The sequence below is a fragment of the Gymnoscopelus microlampas genome (genome assembly GCF_963454915.1).
Source record: "Gymnoscopelus microlampas genome assembly, chromosome: 8".
Lineage (NCBI taxonomy): Eukaryota > Metazoa > Chordata > Actinopteri > Myctophiformes > Myctophidae > Gymnoscopelus > Gymnoscopelus microlampas.
This window is the reverse complement of record NC_139945.1, coordinates 37001230-37029181: the sequence shown is the minus strand read 5'-3', so window position 1 is coordinate 37029181 and position 27952 is coordinate 37001230. Positions and strand designations below refer to the sequence as shown.

General features: G+C 42.7%; 2 protein-coding genes across 2 annotated transcripts in view; one reads left to right on the top strand and one right to left on the bottom strand.

Moving 5' to 3' along the window:
* Positions 1–6955, top strand: part of sgpp2 (sphingosine-1-phosphate phosphatase 2) — a 13294-nt gene extending 6339 nt beyond the window's left edge. Inside the window, exons 3-5 of the mRNA XM_084064429.1 lie at positions 3224–3403; positions 5712–5801; positions 6240–6955. Of these exons, the coding sequence (XP_083920555.1) occupies positions 3224–3403; positions 5712–5801; positions 6240–6806 (837 nt within the window). The 3' untranslated portion in view covers positions 6807–6955. The remainder of the gene's footprint in view (positions 1–3223; positions 3404–5711; positions 5802–6239) is intronic.
* A 1059-nt stretch (positions 6956–8014) lies between these two features.
* On the bottom strand, positions 8015–27357 carry LOC311050376 (phenylalanine--tRNA ligase beta subunit-like). Its single transcript, XM_084064428.1, has 18 exons — positions 27257–27357; positions 25388–25443; positions 23364–23518; positions 23167–23239; positions 22682–22797; positions 21916–22066; positions 21698–21806; positions 21058–21128; positions 20905–20966; positions 20688–20739; positions 19464–19525; positions 18821–19028; positions 15862–15942; positions 15680–15772; positions 14087–14204; positions 13497–13646; positions 9599–9746; positions 8015–9080 (listed from the first exon to the last, which is right to left on the bottom strand). The coding sequence occupies exons 1-18, from the start codon at positions 27312–27314 to the stop codon at positions 8282–8284; spliced, it is 2562 nt and encodes an 853-aa protein (XP_083920554.1). The 5' UTR covers positions 27315–27357; the 3' UTR covers positions 8015–8281.
* Between the last annotated feature and the right edge of the window lie 595 nt (positions 27358–27952).

The following is a 27952-nucleotide window of genomic DNA, read 5'->3' as shown; positions in this document are numbered from 1 at the left end:
GATTTTCCATTTACAGTCTGTTAACCCGGGTGGCATGAATGAAGACCTCTCCCTCCAGTGCTACCTATAGGAACCTTGTATTCAATATCTTATGTACTGTGATGTAATGTTTTTAAAAAATGCTAACATTTCTATATGTGAAAAATGTTCTGTAATGATATGTCCACGCCCCACCATTGCCATGGTGATGACCTTGAGTAGTGATCCTCTAGCTGATCTAGAGCCATATAAAAGCAACTTGATTGTCTGTGATCCACTCATATAGCACTGACCCAGGCCCGAAACGTTTGCAAATTGTATTCACCCCTCACTATGAGCACAGAGCACTTTATGAGCATATAAAAATACAATAAATTCAATTTTCTAAGTCTCTTAGGAGTTTTTCCTTAATATTTAGGCAGCGAGCGAGTCTTTTTCTGCCAGTTTTCCTTATGTTTTGAGACCATCGCACCTGCAGTCAACCCTGAACAAAGGACAAAGGGCGCAACAGTTTTCCCTGTTCTTCTGTATTAAAACCTGAAAAACTCCCACTAGGAGTGACATAAATGTAAGGCTAAACAAATGTGTTCCCGTTCAAATATAAAAGATGACAAACAACAAAAGAGAACAGATCCAAGGCTCTCTTCTGGCAAGAAAGTTAAAAAGCCTTTTGCTATGATGGCTATTTCAAATATTTAAAAAAATGTGCAATTGTGCATGTTAAAACAGAGCTGGGATACAACCCACGTGTAGCGGCACAAACAGCCTTCTTCGTAGTGTGATGACGATGATTTGTCCAGTGGAATAGCTACAACCCCCCCCCCCCCCCTCCCCACACACACACACACGCTGACACACAGACACACAAACGCACACGTACACACAGAAAGCTGCACAATCCCACACAGTCGCTCACATGGTGACAGATCAAAGTCCAGAGACGCATCAGGCTCGATCAATACACTCATTCACAAGAAATCACACACACACGCACATGCACTCGTGTGGTTATCTGTTTGTGCGACCTGACCTATGTTTAACTCCTCTCCCTCTGTGACCAGGCTGTGCCTCAGTCAGTGCTTTGATGTCAGCCACACAAAGACGCCAATGTAAGACCTGCAGGGTGGGTGATCTGGGCACTGTACGCGTCGGTGGGCTTGGTAGTGAAGTTTGTACGGGCGGGGTATCACATTATGCAAGCTGCGCTGTGGTGGGCAGCGTCAGTTGCATGTTGAGAATGTAGTGGTCAGTATATAGGGCTCGTGGTGAATGTGGAGAATTTCATCGTAGCAGGGCTTATGTGAGAGTATACCGTAGCGATAGTGTGAATGGATTCGCACAGTAAAATCCTCAACGTTAATTTAACTCTGAGTGTAAAATATAACCGAATGGACGCATAAGAATCAAAGGAGCAAATAGATAACACTGAGGAATTTAAGGTGGTCTCCCTACTGTGCATGCAACAATACAAGTTTGTGTGAGTGGCGGGGGGTGGATGCAAATATTAGAAACATGATCTTAACATTCAGACATGACCATGGACAGATGCACATTTGTGGAAAGAACAAGTAAACTGTTGTAAGCCTAGTCGAGAAATATCTGCCTCTTAGTATTTCCCCATCAATCAAGCCGACCGTCTTTCTTTCTTCTGGTCCCGTATACTCCCGTGTCTTTCCCAATTGATAGTCAATATCTTCCCTCAGTTCATCACTTTCACTCACTCTCCCTCCCCCTTTCCCTTCTCTCTCTCCTCCTCTCTTGCTAAGTGAGCTGACTTTACCGCCCACCCCTCCCCATCCCTCTCTCCACCTTTCCCTCTCTATCTCTCTCACGCTGATCGAGCTCTGGCCTGTCGTCACACACAACTGAAACCGTTGCCAACAGCGATTCTGAAAGCACCAGTTGCCTAACAACAACAATTTGCATACAGACATCTGCAGGCATGTCCATTCACAGACAGACAGACAACTTGAATCTTATAGAATAGGCAGATCAGTGATTGGCTCTCTGAATGTCATTAATAAAGCCTGTATCTGCTTAGCATAATAATAATGCAAAAAGGTTTCTGGACCCATAAGGAGAAAAAAAATGGGTTGCTACTGTATATCTCTTCCCTTCTCTCCTCTCTAATGGCTTGGGTTGCTATGCTCACATGGGGTCAGCAGACCTACGGTACATTTCTATCTCTTGTTCGCCATGGTAACAAGCATTCTCTGATTACAGTGCCAGAGGAAATGGTAACAATTACCCCCCCCCCACCTTTCCCTCCCAGTCCTTTCTCTTTTCTTACACACACACACACACACACACACACACACACACACACACACACACACACACACACACACACACTAGTCTCTCTCTGTCCGCCTCTCTCTGCTCCAAGCTGAGACAGCCATTCATTAAAAATACAAGGCCGAGCCTTAAATAAACTTTGCGTTAGAGTGGGCTGCACCTCAGCTCACCACTGGGGATCTCATGAAACAGAATAGGCAGCACGTTTGGCACCGACCACACACTCATACTTTGACACACACACACACACACACACACACACACACACACACACACACACACACACACACACACACACACACACACCTTGCCGTCGAGTGTGTCATCATGTCACAAGCACAGGGCTCTTGTCTCACCGTCAGCTGAAGACGCTGTGTCAGCAGACTATGCCAAATTCGATTCCCAGTTTCCTACAATAGATTTAGTTACTGTACAACTGCAGGATGCGCACTTTTATGCTGGGCTGGGTCTTCACTCGGGGTGCGGAGATGATTACTTATTTATGATGAGAGTGTGCTAGGTGTAATGGCACAGAAAAGGCTAATCAGGGCTGTACTTCCTTCTTTGTTTTCTTATCTTATACTTTAGTCTTTCTTTCTGTGCTGCTGCGGCCAGCTGAGAGTAGCGGCTTCACAAGCCGGAATTATGATTTAGCAATGAACGTTCAAGTCTAATGATGCTTGTTTAGTGTATCTATGTCTGATTCATCCACATGGCAATTGTACTGTTGTATATATTTTTAAGAAGTGGTTCTATTTAAAGTTGAGGTAATGATTCTGAACAGAACTCCAAAGGTTTCCCAGATATGTACAGTAGCTACAACCAGGGAACCAATGTTATGTTCTAAAATGTTACTTATGATTTTCTCTCTCTCTCTCTTCTCACACACAGTATTATAATTTATATATGTAAACATGTTTTCAATTAAATTCTCACCGTCACTCACCAGTTGGTGATGTACATAGGCCAGGTGATGAAGGACCTGTTGAAGCTGCCTCGCCCTTCCTCCCCTCCAGTGGTTAAGCTGGAGATGCGTGTTGATGCTGAATATGGCCTGCCCTCCACCCATGCCATGGCTGCTGTCGCCATCTCATTCACGCTGCTGCTCAGCGCCACCTCCAGGCTACAGGTGGTTGTCTCCAATACTTATTTCTGACAAGAAAATGACATATTTTACAGAATTCATTGAGAAAATGGATGATTCAAAATGACTAATTCTTACGTATGTGTGTGACTCATGACCAATGGAGGAATGGGGTGGGTCGCATATATTCGCATATATTTGACAGTGAGATGGTATCATAGTATCATAGTAAGTCAGTTATTGTTAGTGATATATTCATTGTGTGATGACTCCTACATCAGATATCAGGTGTAAACAGGGCTTTAGTTCTACTGGGTTATCTGGACATTGAGCCAACATGGATCAGTCATCCATGACACAGAGTATCTATGATGTATGACTCCAAATCTGGGTTTCAGCCCGATCACAGCCCCATTGACTTGTGAGATTAGCTCCGCACGCACACACACACACACACACACACACACACACAGACAGACAGACCGACCCTCTCTCTCTAGTAGACAGCTATACACTCCTGCAGAGCCACTAATGGTGCTAAATGGTTATTTGGCTCTTAATCACAGGGGAAACTCTTTTGGTGCTATAACACCTTTGTCAAATGGTGCTATACAGAAGCATAAGTGCCTAGTGCCTACACTAGCTGAAGAACCAGTAGAGAACCTCTTAAGGACTAGACATACAGAGGCTTAACAGGTTCTTGGTACAGCAGCGGTGCTAATGTAGCCTATATAGCGACTCTACCATCCCAAAGAACCGCTGAAGAACTGTTTAAGAACCATTTGTGTGTGAAGATAAAACGAACCAGGAAATGATTAAGCACAACAATTAAGCCAAAAGAACAATTTCGCAGAGATCTAATGAGCCTTCCAACAAGTATCTGAGAGATGAACTTGCGAAGAACGGTGGTGGCTTTCAACTCGATGGAACTGGAAGAAAAGGCAGTTTGTTTGTTGGTACCTCTGTGGGTGGAGGGGTGGGGCCCCACTGTCCGTCATTGGGTTTTGACTGAGCAGAGTTGGACAATTGGGACGGAGGGGCAGAGCCGGCAGTCATCATCAGTCAACATCAGCCACACCCACCCAGCTGTTGTTTAGTCTTCTGATGGACTCAAGAGAGTCAATGACTGTCAATCTCCATCTCCTCGCTCCATCTCCCTGGCTCTTTTCTGTTATCTCTCTGAGTGTTACAAAGTCAATAAAAGTCTCAGTCAGCAAAGCACTGCTTTTACTGGATCAGTCAATATGTGCATGCAGTCACTGATGGTGACACACAGTGAAATCCTCAACTTAATTCAACCTCTCGGTCATTACTTCCCGGACGTTCAAGTCAAATGTTCAGAAGCTCTCAGGCTGAGGGAGTCACATACAGTTGGACACATAACTGAGGCATGAATTCCCCCTAGAATTCCCCTGAAAGGCTATGCACAGCTATAGATAACAAGCAGTGGTCAGTGCAAACGTCCCTGAATGGCTCCCGGGGCCTTGGGCCGCTTACTAGGTTCCCCCCGGAGGAGGTCGGAGGTCACGACAGTCAATCACAAGAGTGACCTCCTTCTATTCCCCAGGAATCCTTTGTGCCCATTCAGAAATCCCCTCTTCATGAACTGCCAGTGAATAGGCTTCCAGCTGCAAAAAGGACAGGAAAATACACAGGAAAGGGAGGGAGAGAGGGAGGAAGGAGGTATGAGGAGGTGTGTGTGGGGGGGGGATTGACAGGGGGAGGCGAAATGAATACATGCTGCCTCTCCTCTCTCTGTTATTGAAATGGAAGAGAGAACAAAACCGACCGACATAGGTAAAGGAGTCAGGGAGAGGGGGGGAGGGAAGAGAAGATGGAAAGAGAAAGACAGTAGAAGGCTAAAGGACAGATGACTTCATGGCTGGCCATACGTCAAGCCACTAGAATGGATGTTTGGCGGGGAGAGGATCTATACGCCCCCACGAAGAGGACGGAAAATAAAGGAAGATTGGATGAAAAACGAACGAGAACAACGGGGGTGGGTGGTTGGACTGTCCCCGACTGTGTCCGCATAGAGGAATGTTTGGAATGTGCACTATGCCACGGTGCCATGTGCACGCAACTTGAACCAACTGATCTTTAAGCACATTATCCAGGGAGGATGTTAGTCGCCGACTGTGTGTGCATGTGTGTCTGATGAAGAGCCGATAGGCTCGAAACGTCACGTCCAATGGTGTAAAAAGGAACCAATTATTTTTTTAAGCTTTGGAGTATGACCCAGTGTTCAGACTTTATTCTTCTTTATGGATTCTGGACTTCAGCCCAGCAACTGGTTTGTTTGTTTCTGTGTGTAGGTTAACCATGTACTTGACCTCCTGCCTTTGTGTCTCAGTTCCAGTTTGAGGTCGGCCTTCTTATTGCAGTGGTGCTGTCTTCTATGGTGTGTCTCAGTCGCCTGTACACAGGCATGCACTCTGTACTGGTGAGCTAGCCTCCTCTTTCTCTCTCGCGCACACACACAGAGCTATATAAAACATTCAAATCCAATGCTGGATGTATTATTCATACTAGTGTCTTAGACTGTCTAGCTGAGACTAAACCAGCGCTGATCCAATATGCACTTTATGGAACGTGTCTCATTATGGAATCATGGTGTATATTATCATGGCATCAATGCCATTTAAATAAGAGCTTAGAAACCCATTTCTAGCTCATTTATGACTCATTTAGAGGCAGCGTCAGTGTGAAAGGACATGTGAAGTCCTGTTCTTCAGAATTCAGGTCTTTTAAGATTATAAATTGAAAAGTGTTTGTAAGGGACAAGGGTCCTGAATCAATTATTTTGTGTAGTATTAATTAGTGGCACTGTATTGTTTGTTAACTGTTTTTTTTGTTTCTTTTCTCTCCTCCTTGCCTTCAGGATGTGATCAGTGGTGCTCTGATCTCAGCTACCCTGCTGTTTCTCACCTACCCTCACTGGGAAACATTTGATCGCTTCCAGCTCACCAGTCCCGTCTCCCCCGTTATTGCGTTGGTGCTGCCCCTCTTCCTCAGCTACACGTACCCCGAGCTGGACCATTACACCCCCACACGGGGGGATACCACCACCATTTTAGGGGTAGTAGCTGGGAGCTCTGTTGGATACTGGGTCAACCACCAACTCGGGGAGACTTTTGAGCCCCAGGGAGTGCTGCCGGTCCCATTACCCACACTGACGGCTAGCGTCCTGGCATTAGGCACAGTCCGCGCCCTGGTGGGGATTGTGACATTGGTGGGGACACGACAGATAGTGAAGACGTTGAGCCTCCGGGCGTTATACTCCTGGTACAGAGTGCCACTAAGTGACAACAATGCCAGGAGACGGAAAGAGATTGAAGTGCCGAGCAAGTTTGTCACATATGCGTCTGTCGGTCTGGCCAATTCTATTCTGGTCTGTAGAGTCTTCATCCTACTGGGACTACAATGGTCCAATAGTAACATATTGTAAGACTGTTCTTGTATGTTTCGGATCTGTTCAGATGTTCGTTGCTAAATATCCAAGACAATTATTTTAACCTCACTAGTCCGTCTGTCCATCATTCCATTTGGTCAGAAACTAAATAAATGAGGACATTTGTGTTCAATCAATCTATACAATAGTTACGAGTAATACTTTACTAAACACAATCTCCAAAGCTTTTGTGCCATGCTTATTTTGGAAACTAATGGCTGGATTGCCATAGGATTTGCTGTGCAACTTCATGTTCCCCAGAGGTTGAATATAGAAATCTACTGATTTTGGTGACCCCATGCCTTTTATGTACTGCCACCCATAGGCCACAATTTCCACTTGAATACAAGATACGCCATCTCAAAATGGAATGGGCATACTGCCATGAAACGTGCTGTGCACATTCATGCTCCTTGGAGAATGAACCTTATCAACTCTGGTGGCTGGATGACCTTTCCTCTTGAAACTTTTTTTTAACATTCATTTTATTTAAGTACATATACAATAAACCACAAAGTATACCACCCAATTCTGCCACGAATACTAATCTTACTTTATTACATAATCTCCCCCTTCTTATATAAAGGATGCTTTTCAGTGAGGATTTACACATACCTGAGTGACCTGTGAGCTAAATAAAAGTACGCATACAGCTTTGATCAACATAATAGTTGAATTAAATAGTTTTTCTGCGAGTCATAAAAATAAAACCGCACCATGCCAGTGTAACATGAAAGCAGCTAACACGTATAGATCCTACACAAACCAAGTTCAGACCAGTTCTGTTGAACACTTTAACCAGTTTGACTACACTTTTGGCTTTCAAGCTTAGCTCAGTGGTCACAATATATTCACTGTTGATACTCTGTACTATACATGTATCCATTCATTGTTAATAGAATGTACATATTAGTTTTATACTCATTGGTGATATAAGTATATTCATACATCTGTTGACTGTACATGCTAATTAATTCATAGCAGTGGTTGCTGCTATAATGCCTGAATTTCCCCGCAGGGATGAATAAAGGTTTCTTATCTTTTAGACTACCTCTTCAAAGTGTGTAGGGTTAGACTGGAAGGAATGCTGTCAGACTTCATTGCAAGGATGCCTGTAGTATCTACCACTGCTTGGAGGTGAAAGAAAGCACAAACCCTGTAAAAAACAAACAAAAAAACATCCCACACAGGTATAAGCTACTCTCATCAGAAAAGATATGCCTTTATTTGAGACATAGGAGAGCTCACAGAAAAACATTTGACCACACACCGGACATTTTAAGTGAAAATAAACTCTTCAGGAGAACGACCTGAGGTTTGGTTGCTGTATAACATTTGAACGGCGTAGTGGCTTTTTGTTCCTAACAGTCACTGTCCAGTATGTTATGGACCTACATCACGAATCATAGTTCCAGGCTGCACATCTCAGCTGCCACCGTTATGACTTTACCGCAGCAAGGGTTGAGTGCGACTCAGATCTTATTGAAGGCCGCCACATCCATAGACTGAACGTAGTCCTCGAAGGCGGTGATGGCCTCTTCCAGCTGATCTGTGCCCACCTTATCATCCTCCACCACGCAGCCTATCTGCAGCTTCCTGATGCCATAACCCACAGGCACCAGCTTGGACTGCCCCCACAGCAGCCCGTCCATGCTGATGCTGCGGACGCACTCCTCTAGCTTAGCCATGTCCGTCTCGTCATCCCAGGGCTTGACGTCCAGCAGGATGGAGGACTTGGCAATGAGGGCGGGCTTCTTGGACTTCTTGGCAGCGTACTCGGCCAGGCGCTGCTCCTTGATCCTCACCGCTTCCGCGCTCTCTTCCTCTTCGTCCGAAGCGAACAGGTCGATGTCATCATCACCAGTGTCGGGGCAGGTGGGGGGAGACGTAGAGCCGGGCTTTGCCTCGCCAACCAACACGTACTGAGTCTTGGCTGCTGGGAGGCTGGCCCTCTTCATCTGGAAGGACCGTGTGTGATTGTACCAGCGTAGGGCATGGCAAAGTGTCTTCGAGGGGACGGAAGGGACGGCATCGAACACCGCCATGTCGGCCTGGGAGAGCACAAAGCCCTCTACGTAACTTTTATCCGCCAGGAAGTCATTGAGGGCTTTGAGACCAGCAGGTGTGCTCAGGTCACCAAAGACCGTTTTGGTGCTGGCGGAATGGGTTGAGACTGGGGCGGGCAGAGATCCGTCTTGCGTCAGGAACTTGTGCTTTATGGCCTCGTGCATGGGGACGTCATGGGTGAGGCGGGCTTCCACAGTGTGACCACTGGAAGAACCAAGGCAACAAAGCAACAGTGAAATAATAAGTCAAAGTGCATTAAGAACACTGCATTAACCACCAAGGACAAGCATCCCACACTCCAGTAGACACAAGCACACATCAACCACGTCATAAACATGCAACATGATCTTGGTCTTGTGATTTCTTTAATATAAAAATTATGACTTGTATGAAAACACCCCCCATCACTGAGGTATTAAATACGGGCCCCTGAATTTTAAATGTACAATACTAAAACTTTTACAAATTGGTCCATCAATTTTCCATTATTTCAAATGACCACACTAATGTGGACCCAAATTCAATCAGATACCCTCTCAAATAGGAAATACAAGTTGTGGCATAAGACCATCTTAATAAATAAATCATGAACTTAAAAGGGTGTATTTTAAACATAAATCTCCATCTCAGCCTTTCATGGTGAATGAACCATTCTGGGCTGCGAGAACTGTGGGTTTAGCTGTGCATTTTAACAGGCAGGGGTTTAAGGAATGTGAAATCACAGGAAGGGTTCGATGTCTATCTCTAGGGCAGAGCAGGGCATGGTCAGCTCAAAGCGGGTGATGACATCTGGGTGGACCACCCCAAGGCGTCCTATGTTCTTCCCGCGTGCAAAGATGTCTGCGCAGCGGCCGGGAAAAAAGGTGGGGTCTGAAAGAGAAAGAAGGATGGGGGGGCATGTTGAGATCAATTATTTCTTGAATCAGAATAGAGAAACAGCGAGAGGAAAAAGCTCTTGCTCATCTTATCTCAAGGATGGAACATAAACTTTCAGACATGTGGACAGACCGGTCAGAGAGACTTGACTCGATACAGAGTTGCTATGACTACAGCTACCACCTACAGACATGGCAGTCTCCCATGGTGTACTGCTCCTTCCCACGCTGCCTTGCTAATGGGTTCCAGAACCTGCTGTGTCAATGTTCTCTCATAACTATGGATGAAGGCTTACTAAATACACGGGTGGTATTGTGTGTGTGTGGCACCAAGTAAGACTATTTGCCATTTGCCCTGCCTTGTTTGTTGGTGCCGTGTGTCTGTTAAATACATTAAAACCATGTGTGTGCGCAACTACACACGTCATGTACTGGTACTTAGCGAGGGCGGTGCCATGGCAACTATAAAAATAGCCCTGGTACATCTCAAGTGAGGAATCAGTCAATGAAAACGTCGCTTCCACCCACATCCCTCGACTTGTTGAGTGGTGTCCTCTAACGCGTCGCTTCCGGCGCATCCCAAGGTCACTGACTGAACACCTATGCCAATTAAATTGATCACAGCGTCTCGCTCCCGAGTGCCGAGTGCACAAGGGCCGGGGCCCTGCATTGGACACACTTGTTAAGTGGAACGCAGGCATCTGCTCCTTAAGTGGCTTCTTCCTCCACTACCAATCCCCCCGAGTCTCTAACTCTCTGTCTTTCCCTCTCTTCACTACTCTTTTCATCTGGCTGTCTTTAGCTCTCCGCGCTCTTCGCTCTGTCTCTATCTCGCGCTCTTTCTCTTCCAGGCTCTTCGGTCTTCCCAGGCGGCCTCTTGAGTGGAGGTAGGAAAACTATCTGACAGCTATTCCCTTATCCACTCGCTCTGCGGTACATCTCCAGACAACCCCCCCCCCCCCCCCGCCAAACCACCCAACTCCAGCTGTGGTCACTCAAGAGCTGGGTTGGAGTGGTAGTGGTGGTGGGATGGGTGAAGGTTACAGTAGGTGGGGGTAACATGGCCCTTTCACCTCGTTGATGGACATATGCTGAGGGGGCGAGGAGGGTGTGTGTGTCAGCCAGGTGAGCTCTTAGAAGGGGTCATGACCTTGTAATGGGGTTAAGGGCATACTGACATATGGAGGGAGATTTAGAATAATGCATGGAAAGGAGAGGGAATACTGCACAAGAGACAGAGTGAATACACAGCTCTGTGACTGACTATGTACTGTACAGACACAGTAAGTAAAGAGCCTCGCCATCGAGGGAGGCCGCTCCCAGGAGAAGACAGACTGCTCACCCGTTGCACACAAGATGAGATGGAAACTCAGCTGGACTTCTGGCAACTACCTGCCAACTGTACACATACTACCCACAGATTACAAACACCCAAAGAGAGTTTGGCAAAGCAATTTTTTTTTAAATGTGCAAGGTAATTTTACCAATGTTGAAATGTTACACAGTTGTTTAAAAAAAAATTGTATGCCTACATTTTTTGTTTTAGTTTTTGACACTTGTTTTGGCAATGTAAATGTGTTTCTCACACCAATAAAGTCCCTATGAATTGAATTGAGAGAGAGTGTGTGTGTGTGTGTGTGTGTGTGTGTGTGTGTGTGTGTGTGTGTGTGTGTGCGTGTGTGAGAGAGAGAGAGACAGTCGGTGTTTGTGAGAAAGCAGGCAGCAGGCGACATGACTCACTCTCTCTCCCCCACTGCAGACATCACATGCTTTCACCCTTCTCTCTCTCTCTCCTTTTTTACATCTCTCCATCAATCTGTCGTCATCCCTCTTTCTTTCTTTCTTTCTCACCCATCTGCCTCTTCCTCCTGTCTGTCTCTCTCTCCCTCCATCACCACCATTCTGTCTTTCTCTCTGCCCCCACATCTTTCTATTCTCTCTCTTTCCTTCCCTCCATCATCATCTCTCTCTCCCTCAATGATACTTGAGCCCATTGATTTGTCTCCTGTCTGATTGGGCCAGCAGAGACATATAGATATCCTGTGGTGTGACCTTGGAGGGAGGGGGGAGAGAAAGAGAGAGAGACAGAGAGAGAGAGAGACCAGAAAAAGAGGATTGTATGTATGGATAGGGAGAGAGAGAAAGTATGGACAGACAAAGGGAGAGAGGAGAAGAAACGGAGAGAGAGAGAGAGAGGAAGGTATGTACAGATAGAAAGAGGGGTGAGAGAAGGAGAAAGTGAGGAAGAAAGGAAGGCAGTGAAAGGGGGGTCGGGGTGAGAGAGGGAGAAAATCAAGAAATCCAAAACCTAAAATGACTTATGAGACCCACAGGAGATCTATTTTCACTATTCATCGTACGACAAAGTACAAACCAAACCAAACGTAAAGCTGTTGGCATTGGTAAATACATCACCATTAGCAGATGGACAGTGGGTAGTGGGAATACATTTTCATTTAATTGAATTAATGTTTTCAAGTTAAATGTGCTTTTAGCGGGCGACAGATGATGAGCGAAAACAGCTTAATGCAGTGAGGAGAAAAGCTTTCAGAGACAAAGCTTCTCATGTTTTTATTTGTCTTGTCTTGTTAATGGAAAGATGGAATGGAAAGGTTTGGGTAAACCAGCTGCTTCATGACGCCTGGTATGAGCACACCAACTCTCACTCTTCTGTCCTACAAAGTCACATTCAATCACAACCTCCTGAGCAGAGACACATGGTGCTGTGGTCTGCAAACAGCGCAAGCCGACAGCCCACGAGCCCACATGCAGAGAGTATTTTACAGTGGGGAGGCCATCTCAGACTGGGGATTGCCTCTAGTATTGATGTTTATGCTCATGTGACCTCACAAGAGATATTAGATCAATGTGTATCTATTTATAGGTTGGATTCATGCAGAAAATGATTGTTAAACTCATTTGACCCAGATTTGTTTCTCTATGCCTTAATGCACATTCTATATTCCAGACACTAGGCTACCACCACGTCATGGGGCTTTATCTTTATTTTAGTCTTATATCTCTATTGTTATGTTGCTGTTAGCACACTATTGCTGACCTTACCATACTTGCATTTCGCTGCTTGTATCAGTGTGAGTAGTGAAAAATAAACCTTCTTGTTTATGATTCTTGATTCATATTTGCAGGTTTAAAGGGATGTTATGGCTTTTTCAAACTGCATACAGAAAAAACACCAACTATACTTGGCCATCTTCTATGCATCTCTTGGTATCACTGCAGAAACTTGACCTAGTTCCAGGAACCACTTATTTTGAAGGCAGTAGTGCACTGCAAAACTACACACTGCAGCCATACGCATATAGGATGAGCTAGAGTGCTCACTAACCATGCGAGACATGATTGAGACCACCGGCAAGGAAGATTCCCGAGATATCGGAAGATTCTGAGATATTGAAAGAAAGAGAATGTCATAAAGCTGGAGAAAATTATTTTGGCTATTGTAGTACTCATTGTTCGGGCCAGAGAAAGTTCTAGCAGTGGTAATGAGCGATATGGAGAAAATGGGCAACTGTAACTGTTAGTTGTTGTTTTTTGTATGCATTTCATGTGATAAATTAACTGACATAAGGTTGCAAAATGAATAGGGTTTAAAAATGATCTGGCTCTGGGATTGTCCTTATCCCGGGGAAATCCATGCTTTGAGGGTATTTGCCAAGAGACTCAGCACCACTATCTCACAACCCTAATTTTCTGGCTGCTCTCCCTCTCCCAGGGGGCCTCTTACCGTCTGCAGCCTGGATGTGGTAGCCTTCTCCCCGCACTCGCTTCACCTCCAACAGCTGCATGATGCGGTCCAGCAGGCCGAGGATCAGCTCGAAGCCTGAGCTCTTGTAGTAGATGGCGCACAGACGCCGGCTGTTCCTGGCCCCTACGTCTGGAGGAAGGAGGAAGAGAGCAGGGGTGAGGGGAGGGACGCGGTGTGTGAGCAATCTTCAACAAAGATAACCTTTTTGTGTGTGCTTGCGTCATCTGGCAGAGGAACAGGTTTCCGTAATCTTTAACCACTTAAGCTCCATTTCAAAGTCATCTTCAATAGAACATCTACAAGCTCACAATCTGCATTTCGAAAATAGCACTGAGAGCTTGTAGATGAGCCATTTTCGCTCTTTGCAAATGTTTGAAAACGTTCGCCTCAAATGACATGCCCAAAATAGGGACGATGGGTTGAAAATCGTTAAAAGAAAAAGATTTGTGCCTTAAAATGTTATCTGCTAACAGGCATGGGTTTCCGTATGTGTGTTAAAGTTGAGTAAGTGACAGAAACAGTTTATGTTAATTATCTCCCACACACAAACTAGCATCACACCTACACACCTTTGCTGTCATCCTTTAGCACCACATCAGAGATCTCAAACAACTTGAGTGGTAGAGGCATCTGCCTGTTGGCTGCCACAGTCTTCAGTAGGCCAGGCAGTAGGGTGGTGCGCGCCACCTGGTGGAGAGACATTGTACCGACATTACAAACAGAACCTTGTTTGAGAGTCAGCATGTCAGGAGGATAAACAGCTCACTCTGGTGGTGGAAATCCAACTAATCAAATAGAAACCACAATTCAATGTTGTTTTTTACAGTCCACACACAAAGTAAAATCCTGTGTTAATCCTGCAAAAAAATTGGTTACGTTTTTCTATTACCCAGAATGGTCTGCACACTCAATAACTATAATCCATAAGGTTCAATTTGTATACTTTAACTCAAACATATATTGACAAAAAATACTCCTATATGCATGTTTATATTATAACTTCACTGTCAATTGTAGATCAGCTATTTTTGCGTGACAGCGTCATATGATAAAATGCATTAATTTATGAAAATCATAAAAAGATAAATATGGAGATACAATTTTTCTGCCCAACAGCGATAAGGTAGAAACAGAGGAAACCACATAAGGACAGTTATTTTGCAGCTCCCGTGCATCCTCTTAATTCAGGCATGCAAACAGCCCGAGGTGAAAAAGGTGACAACACGTTGTTTTCTTTCGGGTCAGGTGTCACATAATTGCCCTATTTGGGTTCAAAAAGGTGACTGTAGCTGAAAAGTGCCGGCATTTGCCAACTTCTAAATACACACTTCAGAATAATGGAAGTGTTGACTTTTCAGAGGTTTATAGTAACCAACCCTTCACAGTACACCTGTATATCTACTCATTAATTAGTCTTTCCATAGAGACTTCCAAAGGAAGTTTGTCAAGCGTACTCAGTAGCTAGGGTTACATGAGTCAAATGTAATCATTCTGATTGATTCCCCCTTAAGTTTTCAAATAAATAAAATGATCAGATAAGGCGACCCGTTTACATGGCCCACACAGTTATCAGAAAGGGTTCTTGCATATGTAACAGCAAATCAAACACTTCACTACAGGCTACAGAAAAAGATGGACTAACTTTGAGTGCTTGACAGCATTATGGATTTAGTGCTGTGCTTTCTACTGAAGCTTTCTACTGAGAAACTTGAGAAAGGTCTCATCTTTTTTTTATAATGTCAAAGGCCTGTAAAGTCAGTGTGTATGGGACTTATTTTTATTTTCACGAACCCAGAATAAACCCCATATGTGCAGTGCAACCACAAGCATGGATTAAATATTGAATTTAAAACCCCTGCCTGTAAGAGCTCCAATGCAGTTAATTGTGCGAGTTGTCTTGAACAAACTAGAGAGCAAGAGAGCTGCGCTGAGATATTCCAACCGTTGAAAGTAATTGTAAGGTGTTTAAAGGACAGACTTTCTGTGGTCAAACATATTATAAAAGGGTCCTTTCTAATAGAATGACATTTCTATTATATGGACCAGTTAATGCTGATCAAGGTGGTTACAGGTGACATTTGTATTCTGATTGGGCTATTATTCTTATGATTAGTGGAATAAAACGTTTCATGTAAAATGCAGGTGGGGAGTCAGTATCAGACCTGAAACTCGGCAGTCTTGGGGTTGGAGATGTGAGCAGCCCTGGTCTCAGAGAGCTTCTTGCCAAGCTTGTCTGCTATGTCTTCTTGGGAACACTAGAGATAGAGAGGAGGGACAAATGACTCAATGGAGGCACATCTCCTGGGTGAGAGAGTGAGAAGAAGCAGTTGGAAGCATCCCTTACCAGAGCAAAGGTGAGGGCCTCTGTGTACCCAGCAGCAGCCAGGTCCTGTCTCAACAGCTCTGTCAGCTTATTTAGAGGAAACTGTGAGAACAGACATGATAAGTGACATGGGTATTTCAGGTACACATTAACTTTCCTTTGATTTCCTACATCATCACTGTATGACATAAAATATCAGAAACTGAAACCTGCGACTTTGCTGTTAGAAGGACAATATCAGTCACCAGAACCAAGGACGGGTGTTTTCGATGAATCCATCATGGGTAAAATGGAGTTTGAAGTGATAATGGGTTTGTATAGGAAGGGGGCATGTCAGATAGAATGAATATCAAATATCTAAATACTGAATCAAGCAACTTAAAAATTGTCTGGGGTGCACACAAAAGCCTGAGTAGACGTTAAAATGACCCAAAGTGAAATATCCCTTTAACTAAAACATTTATAAAAAGGTAATAAAAGCAATGTGTTTGCATCTGCATACACATTGTTCAAAAACACTGTCATCAGGATTTGCAATCTACTTTCCATTCTAGGGAAATGATTCAAAGATGCAGGGTTGAGGGACCTCTTTGTGGAGTCTTTTGTTTTTGCGGGAGGGCCAGTAGCTGATGTCATGTCTACAAAGCATTGACGAATGAGGCTTGCCTGGAAAGGCTTCCTTCTCTGGCTAAAGGGCAAACATACAGCAGAGGTTCACCTCCTGGAAGAAGCCCCGAGGAGCATTTTACAGCTTCCGACATGATGTCCATCAGGTGTCACTCACAGAGCTTTTAGAGAATTCCTCATTTACCCTCATCATAGAGCTATTCCAAGTCTAGACTCTCTCTAAAGGTAACATGGTCTTTCAGCTTTCTGATTGTTCTATTTTGAATCATGCTTCTAGAGAAGGCAACTATATGTACAGTAGCACCTTGCATGCACCAAAGAGGGTTAGGGTACTTCAAGTTTATACATTTCCCAAATCATAATTATTGTGTTATTCATCTTATTGCCTGAATGATTATTATTATATTATATTGTTACCTTATGATTGCCTCCCTACTGTTGAAATGTTAGTGGTTTATTCACCTTTGTTACACCATTACTGTTTCTGGTCAAAAGTGACAGCCATTTTGACCGAAATTAATTGGTAAGACTATAGACCACCGAAGTCCTGACGTCACTCGTTCATCCCCAGGTTCGTAAAGTAATTTCGCTATGGAGAATAACATTGGGTCATCTTAGAATCGTCTCATATAAGAATTGTGGTCCAAAAATAAACAAACTGTCTCGGCGATATTGTCAGGGAGGAGGTTCTGTATAGTTTATGATAGTAAGTCACTTATATTTGAAACAGTCTTTTTCTGGCGAAAATTTAACTAATTCGGCGGAAGTAACATTAGCGTTTTCTCACCGTCAGTTGATGCTTCATATCCATAAGAGTCAAACCGCCGGGGTCATTTGTTTATTTTTGTAACACAGTTCTTATTTGACGCAATATTAAATACGTCTATGGGATTCAGAATGGGGGTGGAAAACTGCGAACCAGGTAGACAAACAAAGGATGTGTACATTACGTCAGACTTCGGTGGTCTATATCCAGTAGATGGAAAACACTCTCTCGCTCTCTCTCTCTCTCTCTCACACACACACACCCAGAGTTCTAGACGGCTGACCGTAAAAATGCATCACACAAAATCAAAGGTTTTTTCCGTGTACCACAGCAGGTCAAATTGCCCACTCAAGCCCACTCCAGAAGCATTTTGCGAGCAGTGGAGGTTAGACAACAAAGGTGTTGATTAGAAGAAAATGTCATAGGTTCAAAAGCCTATTAGGTAAACATAGTAGTTGGTATTACAGCAATCAGATAAAAAACACTTTTATGATTTTGAAAAAGTAGTCTCTAATTGCAGAGCTTGACGACAAAGTTTATGAGCTGAAAAAGCCGGATTGTTCATGACAAGATGACAGCACAAGATCATAAATCATAAATGTACTATGTTGAAGGAGAGAGCATAAGATTTAAAAAAAATATCATATCTCACACACACACACACACACACACACACACACACACACCATATTGAATTTGCTTTCACAATATTAACAATGTAAAATGCTTTGTTTTATGATTGTTGGTATATAGCATTATGAGTAATTAGGAATTTGTATATATACATGTACATTTAATTATACAGAGTTTTAAGCCAATTATAATGCATTATAGGACGACCTAGAGAGAGAAGTATGTTTATAAAACATTATATGAAATTCATGTGTTACCTTTGTGACTAATTGGAAAACACATTGCAATGATGAAATCAATGATGAAATCAAACATGAAATAGGAGCTTATTACAAGTACAGTATCTATGGGTTGCCAGTAGTGCAGACACACTCCAGGGAGAAGATATAATGAAATAAAGTTGATTTCCAGGGAAGGCACTTTGCTGTTTTTGAATGACAGTCGATTACTTTAAGAGGTGAAAACACAAATAAGCTACCAGTCAGTGAGGTCTATCATATACAAACGTAATCTAGCGATGTATAGGAATACAAAAATCACAACTAGAATTTGCCCACCCAGATGGTATCGATTTGTTACATTTGGGGTCTTGGCCCATGGACTATGTACCCTCTTCTTCACACAGGTTCCAAATGATACATTCCCCTATTGAAATGCAACCAGCCAAGTGTTTGGATATGCGGTTCTTTTATGGAGTAGAACATAAACATTTCATTAGCAACGCTGCTTGGCAGTTACACTGAAACCTGAACACAGTTGATAACCATTCAGAAGTTGTTTTCAGCCATTTCTAGGGTTTGAGCCCTGAATGGAATGTTTTGGGAAAATTATGTTTCCAAGTTCACTCGTGCCAATATGAAACCAGAACCCAGAAATGAGTGAGTGATTATTGCACCAACAATGGAGAGTGAGTGAGTGAGTGAGTCAGACGAAACACAACAGAAATCCAGGTACCTGATTGGCCACAGTGTAGGTGCGCGGTGTTGTGCGTGGGATGTTGTTGAAGCCGAAGGCCGTGGCGGCGTCCTCCATGATGTCACAGGCGTGGATGACATCAGGGCGTGTGGGGGGTATCTCCACCTCGATTTCATCCCCGACCCCTGTGACCTGGGAGCTCAGGCACATCCTAGTCAGCAGCTGAGCAATGCGCTCTGTTGACTCACTGAGGAGCACAGAACCACATGCTCAATCTAATTCCCATTCAAGTTCTAATAAGGGTAATTCAAACAAAAATGCAATAATAGATTAACTCAAAAATGATTTGGGGGAAAAACAACAAACTGAACACAACATCTTGAGTTATAAGTTGATGTTTTCATTTGCAAAGATACAGATTGAGTGCTTTCCTATGATTCTTGAAAAAAGCACCTATGATCACAATTTAGATATTTATTTAAAGAGAAGCATTAGTCTGCACCCATTTGTACTTTTTATTGAGAAATACAGCAGGAAAGCTCAGAGGGACCCAGTGTATAGATATAGAGAAGAAGCAATAAATAGAAAGGCTCTGGTGGGATTCTATCCAAGATCAGCACATGTACCCCACATGTGCTTGCAAAAAGTCTTAACCACTTCCATCTCACTTAGTTTCACTGACCTGATGCCAACTTTACGGTTGATGTAGTCACTGGACAGCCTCTGCTTCCTGTAGGCCAGCTCCTACAATCACAATGAAATGATGAGAGAATCATGAGGACTTCTTCTCACCAATAAGCTGTATCAGGAAAAACACCCTGGAGGCTGACTGAACAAGATAAAACTGTATTGATCTGTGAGGTGAAATCTGATACGGATTAGCGATATAGATAACAAGCAGCAATAGAAAGCAAGCACACACACATCAAAACAAAGACAGCAGGCCTGTCACTCAATCTAATCATTACATGCAGCAAAGTTACATGATTTTGAGTGTAGGTAGGGCTGTATATGACTTCAAATCAATCACAAAATAATTTCAAATGTCACCATCGATTATGATTAATGAATTATTTAATGCACTTTTTCTTCTTTTTTTACACTGCCACTGTGCCCTCACAGTTCTCTGACAAGGTCTGTACTGCAAATATGCTAAACTAATTAAGTCATAAATATTTTTTTACAACAATGCTGCATGTTGATAACATGTAGATCTGTTCTTTTTGGGTTGCGACACAGCTTTTTACCAGAGCGATGTAAACAATGAGAGACTGGCCGGTGGCGAAAACTCAGTTCAAGTCAATTCCTCTTGTTTTAATGGTGATTGGCAGGCAATTCAAATGAATTCAATAACCATATTAGGCAATCAATGGATATGCACCAGTGATTTTATCTAAATTACATAACTCTCAAGTCTCAACACATGAGCGCATGCATTCTGGAAATCATTAACTGAATTAACCATCATGAGCAAGATTCCCCAAGCTGAGGAGTGGTTCTAAATGTCAATTTCGATACATTTCCGGTTAATTGCCCAGCCCTAAGTGTAGGGGCACACTGGTAATAGTGGACCAGATAAAGTAGTATATAGGCTACCATATAAGCACAAAGACCCCAGTTTAATTTCTGGCTTGAGGCTGGTACAGCGTGACTTTCCCCTCGTCTGCCCTCAGATTCTAGTCTCTCTACTGTTGAGTCTATAATACATTTGTATTATGGTGTCACTACAATACTCCTTAACTTTGTATAATGGTTCATTTTTTATTATTGCTGAAGTTGCATGATAAACTCAAAGCTCAATCATTTCAATGTACATTGACTGTTATTGTGCAAATAAGAAATAAACTTTGATTTGATGTGAAACGTAAAACAACGTGCAGTATAGCGAGTGATTTAAATACACTACCGGGTACATGCAGATTCTGCCGTCTGGGTACACCACCTCCGCCTCCTCTACCCTGAGAGAGACAAATAGATATAGATGCATACACATATTAAGAGGCAGAACCCAGTGACAAATATACAGTTATACAGTGACAGAACAGAAAGAATATCAACTTTACAGTCTCATTCTGTGGATGAGCAGAGAAGCACAAATGTTGTGTCTGTTGTTCAGAACTCACATGAAAGGCAGTGAACAGTACTGGCTGAACATGGTCACCATCATGTCCAGAACAATCTTTGCCTGGAAGGAAACATGGTCATGTTCGTTTAAGTTCAGTGGTTAACAGCTACAGTATCAGAGGCATTGTGTCATGCATTCATATGAGTCATACCTTGGTGAGGTCTGTGGCCGTGCACTCGATGAAGACATTTTTGGTCTTCAGGGAAATTTTGGAACGATCCCCTGCAAAAAAAAACAAAGAACTGTCAATGGCCGTACATGTAGGGCTGCAATTAACAATTATTTTCAGGCGTTCAGTCTGTCAATTGTTAAGTAGTGTTTTTCTTTGCACTCTACTTTAAGAGACTATTTACCCTGTCGTTTGTTGAACCAGATTCATGCATTTACTCTGATCTTGCACTTGTAAGTCACTCTTGATAAGAGCATCTAAATGACTAAATTGTATTTAGGGGGGTTGATTTCTCACATAAAAGGGCAGGAAAACAAAAGTACAAAATGATGGTAAAGGCACATTGAATTTTTTAAGCAAAAGTAAAAATTACCCAGCAGTAAAAAACATTTTCTTTTTATAATAATGGAACAAAGACATGTATTCAGAAATGTTTACATGATACTGTAATAGCAAACCAATGATTTGATTTCTAAAATATAAGCAGATACATTTTCCGATCAATTGTTTCATCCGTACAAATAACCACTCTCAAGTATTGAGAGGTGAGGTACGTGAGATGTGTATACCATAGTTTGACAGAGAGGGAGGTGGAAAGAGACATGAAAACCGCAGTATTCACCGTTTATGATGGGTGGCATGGACAGAACAACACCGTTGCTGTCATAGATCACTGGGTACACTGGTTTATCTTCAATGATGTGAAGATAGTGCCTCAAGTGGCTGTCTGTCTGTATGGAACATAACCATACCTCTGAGTTAGCAGCACCATCCGCAATAAGTACCTCTTCCTGTCAAATGAATGTTCATCTTACTGACAGAAAACCAATCGATGCTTACCTTATAGAGGTCCATAAGCTCTGTAGCAGTGTACTCTTTGGTCTGGTTGAGGGGTTTGAAGCAGATGTCCCCAGGGGGTTTAGCTGTGTAGGTGAAGGGGCCTGAGATGGTGTCCAGGTCATGAGTTCCAATGGCCACCAATGCCCTTTTCCTGGAAGTAATTTATGAGTTCAAAACATCTCAGCTAATGCGAACATGATAAAAGGTACAAATATGGATTTCAAACCTTTCCCAGCTTCTATTTTCTCAAGATGATCTCTAAAGGTCTAAACTGACTTTGCAGACTATTGCACTCAATTCAATTCAAGTGTTTTGGTCTGCCAGCTGTGTGTTTTAAATTGCATGTACTTGTGAAAAGCCATGTTGAACTTTGGTAGAACCTTGGACTGCATAGCTAAATGGACATGATTTAAATGTCCAGTCAAGCAACTGAACTTATACAACCCCTGAATTTAGAATATTTCAGGGCTCCATGTCTATGTTTGTACTGGTTTGAGAGGGAAAAACACTTTGGTAGCACTCAGGAAATGGTCATGATCACAAACCACATCCACCAACAGCAACCATTCCACAAGACTTCATACCAAAGGGAAATCCCACACATAAAACAATCCATAATAGGCATGTGTTGAGTTGTGTTGGGAGGCCACAGGGGTAAAGTAACAAAACAAAGTGTTCATTTAACTCTGAGAGTGTAAAAAGGGACTGAGGGTCTGAGGATTTTACTATGCACAGGTGATGGTGGTGTAGAGGAATCATGTCCGACCTGCAGATGTTCTGGTGGAGTTTGTCCTGCAGTTCGATGAAGCTGTCATAGCGCTCCTGGGTGAAGGTAATGTCCCTCAACACAGCTGCCACGGCGTGGGGTCGCACTGCTGCGGTCTGCACAGGCACACACACAGGACAGTTAGGACCTCAGCTAAATACTGTATGGAAGTGACCCAGATTCTAATCAGCTACCAAAATATGAGCGGCCTTACTGTTGGCTTATATATCGCATATTGCATATGCTTTATTATTATAAAGTAGTGGTTCTCAAAGTGGGGTCCATGGACCCTCCGGGTTCCTTGAGGGGGTTCCAAATGGACCCTTACAGGTCTATAACTCTGAGAGTGCACACATGAAATTAAATGGACCCTGTACACTCTCTCAGAGTTATGGGAGTCCTTGAAATTTTAAAGTTTGCGAACCACTGTCATAAATGCCTTTGTTTGTTAAATAAAAGAGTAGATTCCCAAGTTTTCCACCCACCTCCTGAGAGATGATCAGCCTCTGGGGCTCTCCGCTGGCTGGCCTTACACGCCTGTAGCGAGGGGCCTCCATCCTGGAACACAGACGCAACATCAGTACGGCCACAAAAGCAACATTCAAGCATCCAGTATTATAATGACGAGCACCCAAAAGAAAGCATACCGCTGCCGCACAACTCTAAAGAAAGTCCAACTCACTTGTCCTTGAAGACCTGCAGTCCACGGACCAGGCCCTCCAGACACAACAAGTCATAGCGGTTAGCCGGCACATCAATCTTGTACAGTATGACATCAGATGCCTCTGACGCCTTGGATCCGCCCTGCTCGCGGCTTATTAACTCCTTCTCAGAGGTCTGTGTTGAGGTAAGGCATATGAATGTTTAGGCAATACAGTATGTGGCATGTTGATATTAGATATTCTCTTTCCTAAAAATTTGTCTTGAGGCCTTTCTGCTTAATTAGACAGAAAACCAGAGACAGGAAAAGTGTTGGCAGAGAGAAAGGATAACATGACACAAGTCATAAGCAGAATTTGAGCAGAGCAGCACATCGTAATTAAATCTGTGCTTAGGTGGAATGCATACTGGTTGAGCCAGCAGGGTGGCCCATTTATTATGTTATCATATATATAAAACAGTGTTGTGGTTGATCCAGGAAATTACATACAGCATTAACAAAGTTAGAAGAGTATGACAAGAGAATTATTAAAAGATGGCAATATAAAAGCAGTAATAGAATAGAGCATTTATCTATAATGTTAGAAAGTGGGATAATAGTTTTTTGATAAAAACAGAGAATCCGGGCTCTCAACTGTAAAAAGGAGGAAACAGCCTTTATTAACACAAGGCAAACTGCAACATGTTTCGACCTCAAGCGGTCTTCATCAAGGCGAAAGTCAGAAAGTGCTTTACATAAAAACAAAAGGGGAAAAAAGGCAAAAAAGTCAAAAAACTGAACAAAACTAGAAAAGTTCTACCAGGCCAGGTTGCCTAACGGGCCCGCTAACTAGTTTAGAAGGTAGTCATAGCCAATTGGAAACAGAAAAAAAAGACTGATACAGTTTGATCACATGACTCCAGAGATAATCTGTAATTTGTGTGAGATTTTGACAAAATGTGTACGAGTAGTAGCAAAAGTTTATTTTCAAGAAAACCAAAAAAATCTGAAAATCTGTTGTTACAGCGCCACCATAAGACAGATTTGAAAGATAGTCTCTGGGCTGGCCATCCGGCCTGGCAGACAATAATGCATCAGGCATTAATGCATGTATATAAAACGTAGTAAGAAATAAATAAAAAATTGGAGAATCAAACAAGAAGTTACAAATTACAAAACCTTTCAATCTATGGAAAGTAAGGCCTTTAAATACAAGTATGTTTATAGAGAACACTGATTTAACAAGTCTGAGCTCCTAAGGCAGGTCGTTCCACTGTCGGGGGGCCCTGACAACAAAGTCACAGTGACCCTAACCAGTGAGGTGACCACAAATTGCAGTGAAATCCTCAGTTAATTTAACTGAGAGTGTGCATGGAACCAAATGGACCCTTACAATTCCATATGGTTCCATTTGTACACTCTCAGCGTTAAATTATTATACATTATAGCTACAGGATGGATCCATGCAAGTGCAGTAATCATCTTAATATTGTTAAAGGTAGCGTAAGTGATGTTTTTTGGTTAAATCTAAAAGTTTATTGTTAAAAAGTCAACGCTCAATATTCTGATAGTAATCATTGCTATAGTGTTTGTTCAGTAACAAGGGGTCTCCCGTCTCTCCAACTCAAACAGAAAATGACTCTTTCATGTGGGTTGCCAATTTCACCATATCAGGAGAGAGTATCCAATCCATATCAGCTTCCAATTTCAAATGTGTCTGCTCTTTTATTTGTCATCATCACTTCCAATTTCACTTGTTTATCCTGTATGAGTTCTCTCTCCTAATTGGATGAAACTGTTGTCCTGAGTCTGACCTGAAAACGTATTTTCTGTTTACTAAAGAGCTGGAGAGACCCCTGTTAGTGGATAAAGTCTCTAGTGACTAGAATGTTTGTTCACTAACAGGGGTCTCCCCATAGACTAGAGTCTAGTAGTCTATAGCAGAGTATAGAGCTATTTAACTCTTATTTGTTCACAACAATAACCTGAACCTACCTTTAACAGGGCACTAAATATTAATAACAATAATAAGGCAGAGCTCTCCTACAGAGACACCATTCACTTACTATTTCATCCAGCTCCAGGCCAAACTCAAAGCACAGCTCATCAAACTCTTCATCAGCTAAATAAAGAGTCAAAGGAAAGAGAAATGTCACATAACGTTCTATAAACCAGCTTTAGCCGCAAGCAACTTAGTTTCTATTTTTAATATCTGGGATCTAGAGTTGCAATACCAAACCTTGACTGACAGCCTAGCTGTAGTTTACAACCCTCGTAGACGTATTTACGATTCTGACGTCTTCAATCTACGAGAGTTGTAGGGTGCACGTCCCATGCAGGGGAGCACTTTCTGCACTTTACCCCGCGACACTCCAAACATGTTCAAATTGAAAATAAAAGGTGCTTACCGCAAAGCCCCAAATGTTAACGACCTTCGCGGGGTAGTAGTGATCCCCGTCGAGGTATATCTTTCAATAAAGAAGTCTTTTAATCCAGCTTGTGTCGGAATCTTCACTGTTCTTCTTTTGTTTTAAATGAGTTTGAACTGCGCATGAGCGATTTGGCGGTCGGGAGGTGTATTGCGAACTGCTTCTTCTTTTGTTTAAAATGAGTTTGAACTGCGCATTAGCGATTTGGCGGTCGGGAGGTGTATTGATACATTGTGTTTTCAATGCGCAATACACCTCCCGACCGCCAAATCGCTAATGCGCAGTTCAAACTCATTTAAAACAAAAGAAGAACAGTGAAGATTCCGACACAAGCTGGATTAAAAGACTTCTTTATTGAAAGATATACCTCGACGGGGATCACTACTACCCCGCGAAGGTCGTTAACATTTGGGGCTTTGCGGTAAGCACCTTTTATTTTCAATTTGAACATGTTTGGAGTGTCGCGGGGTAAAGTGCAGAAAGTGCTCCCCTGCATGGGACGTGCACCCTACAACTCTCGTAGATTGAAGACGTCAGAATCGTAAATACGTCTACGAGGGTTGTAAACTACAGCTAACTGACAGCCCATACATCCAAACAGAAAAGTCCTTTTGTTTCATAAAAATCCACCATAGACATGTTATGAGCTACTTTATGTCAATAAATTCCGTGCAGGTGATTATTTTTCTGTGTGTCAGAGAGTTTGGAATCGCTCGTTATCAATAACGCAACGTCCTGCCTCCTGTATTATGAGACATTTAGAAACAGGAGGCAGCAGGGTCGTTGAGTGATTTCCAACGAGCGCTTCCAAACTCCATCATTTAGAAAAATAATATTTACATAAAGTAGCTCATAACGGTGTATTTTAATGAAAAAAATACTTTACAAATAGAAAGAGGATAATCCAAGCTTTCCGTAAAGCTGTATTGTTGGTGAGTTTAACGTTGTTTAATACAATCAGATAGGACTTTTCTGTTTGGAACTTTGGATGTATGGGCTGTCAAGGATTAGTATTGCAACTCTAGATCCCAGATGTTAAAAATAGAATCTAAGAGTTGCTTGCGGCTAAACCAGCCTTAGTTTGTGATCTGGTGTGACTTGTGATCTGCATTATTGTATACATACACATGACAAGAGTCAGAGAATGATGCAATCACATTGAAACCTAAAGCATCCTTCTTGGCACATATCCACAAGTACAGTTTGCAAAGTTTTACTCTGAAATCAAAGTCATGGTTACAAGAGTACATCATTGAGTAACACTGGGTGAATGAATGCAACTGTTATGATTTGCTGTCACTATGACATTGAGTTTAACAGAGTTTTAAATCACTAGCTTCAAGACAGCTAAGCTAAGCTCATCCATTCATGGACGGACAGCTGCTATTCTAGCCAACTAGCATGCTAACGAGCTGGCTAAGTTCTGCTTTCCCACGGCAAATTAAATGACAAAACAAATCAGAAAACAAACGTTTATTGTTTCTACATTGTGGAAAACGGACTTACTATATGTTCTGCCCAAAGCGTGGAACAAAAGGTCCCTGTTTACACCGACAGTCGGCATGTTGGCTGACTATCGTCTTCAGCACTGCATGGGAAAGGACCCCAACTAGTGTGGCCAGATTCTGTGAGAGAAACAAGCAACCAGGACTAGCAAAACAAGCCCAAAAGAAGCGACCACATGAGCAAAGCAAAGCAAAGTTTGTTGTTTACCCAGGGTGTCGGACTAAGCACGAAGCTTGTTTCCAGCCGGACCCTGCATGGAAGCCTTGCTCAAGGGCTATTCAGCGGTGATTCATGATTGATGTGATGAATTGGGGAATCGAACTAGGGACCTTCCGGTATCAAGGCCGCCCCTCTAACCACTAGGCCACCGCTGCCAGCGGTGCCAGCGCTTTAAAGTTTAAAACTATAGCATCAGCCAGAAAGCCATAACCATAAGGCTCTGGCATCGACTATTTGAAAATAGCCAATCTACAAGCATCTACTTGCAATAAAATGTGGAATATTTTTTTAAACATTCTAACAACACAAATTCTCCCCTGCAGCACAAAACATTAAATGAAAATATTTGGGAACCACTGGTTTAAATACTAACCAGAAAAAATGGAAGCGAGGCTAAAAGTACGCTATAGAAACAAGCTAAAAAAAAACACAACCCGCAAATACCAATATTTGACAAAAAAAAAACAAGCAACTTCA

What these genes read in the sequence shown, in the direction of transcription:
- LOC311050376 (XM_084064428.1), bottom strand. Translation starts at nt 27,314, where the DNA reads ATGCCGACTGTCGGTGTAAACAGGGACCTTTTGTTCCACGCTTTGGGC. An exon ending in CTGCAGGTCTTCAAGGACAA is followed by an intron (nt 23,240 to 23,363) that starts GTGAGTTGGACT and finishes TCTGTGTTCCAG; the next exon opens with GATGGAGGCCCCTCGCTACA. An exon ending in CTCCACCAGAACATCTGCAG is followed by an intron (nt 22,067 to 22,681) that starts GTCGGACATGAT and finishes AATTACTTCCAG; the next exon opens with GAAAAGGGCATTGGTGGCCA.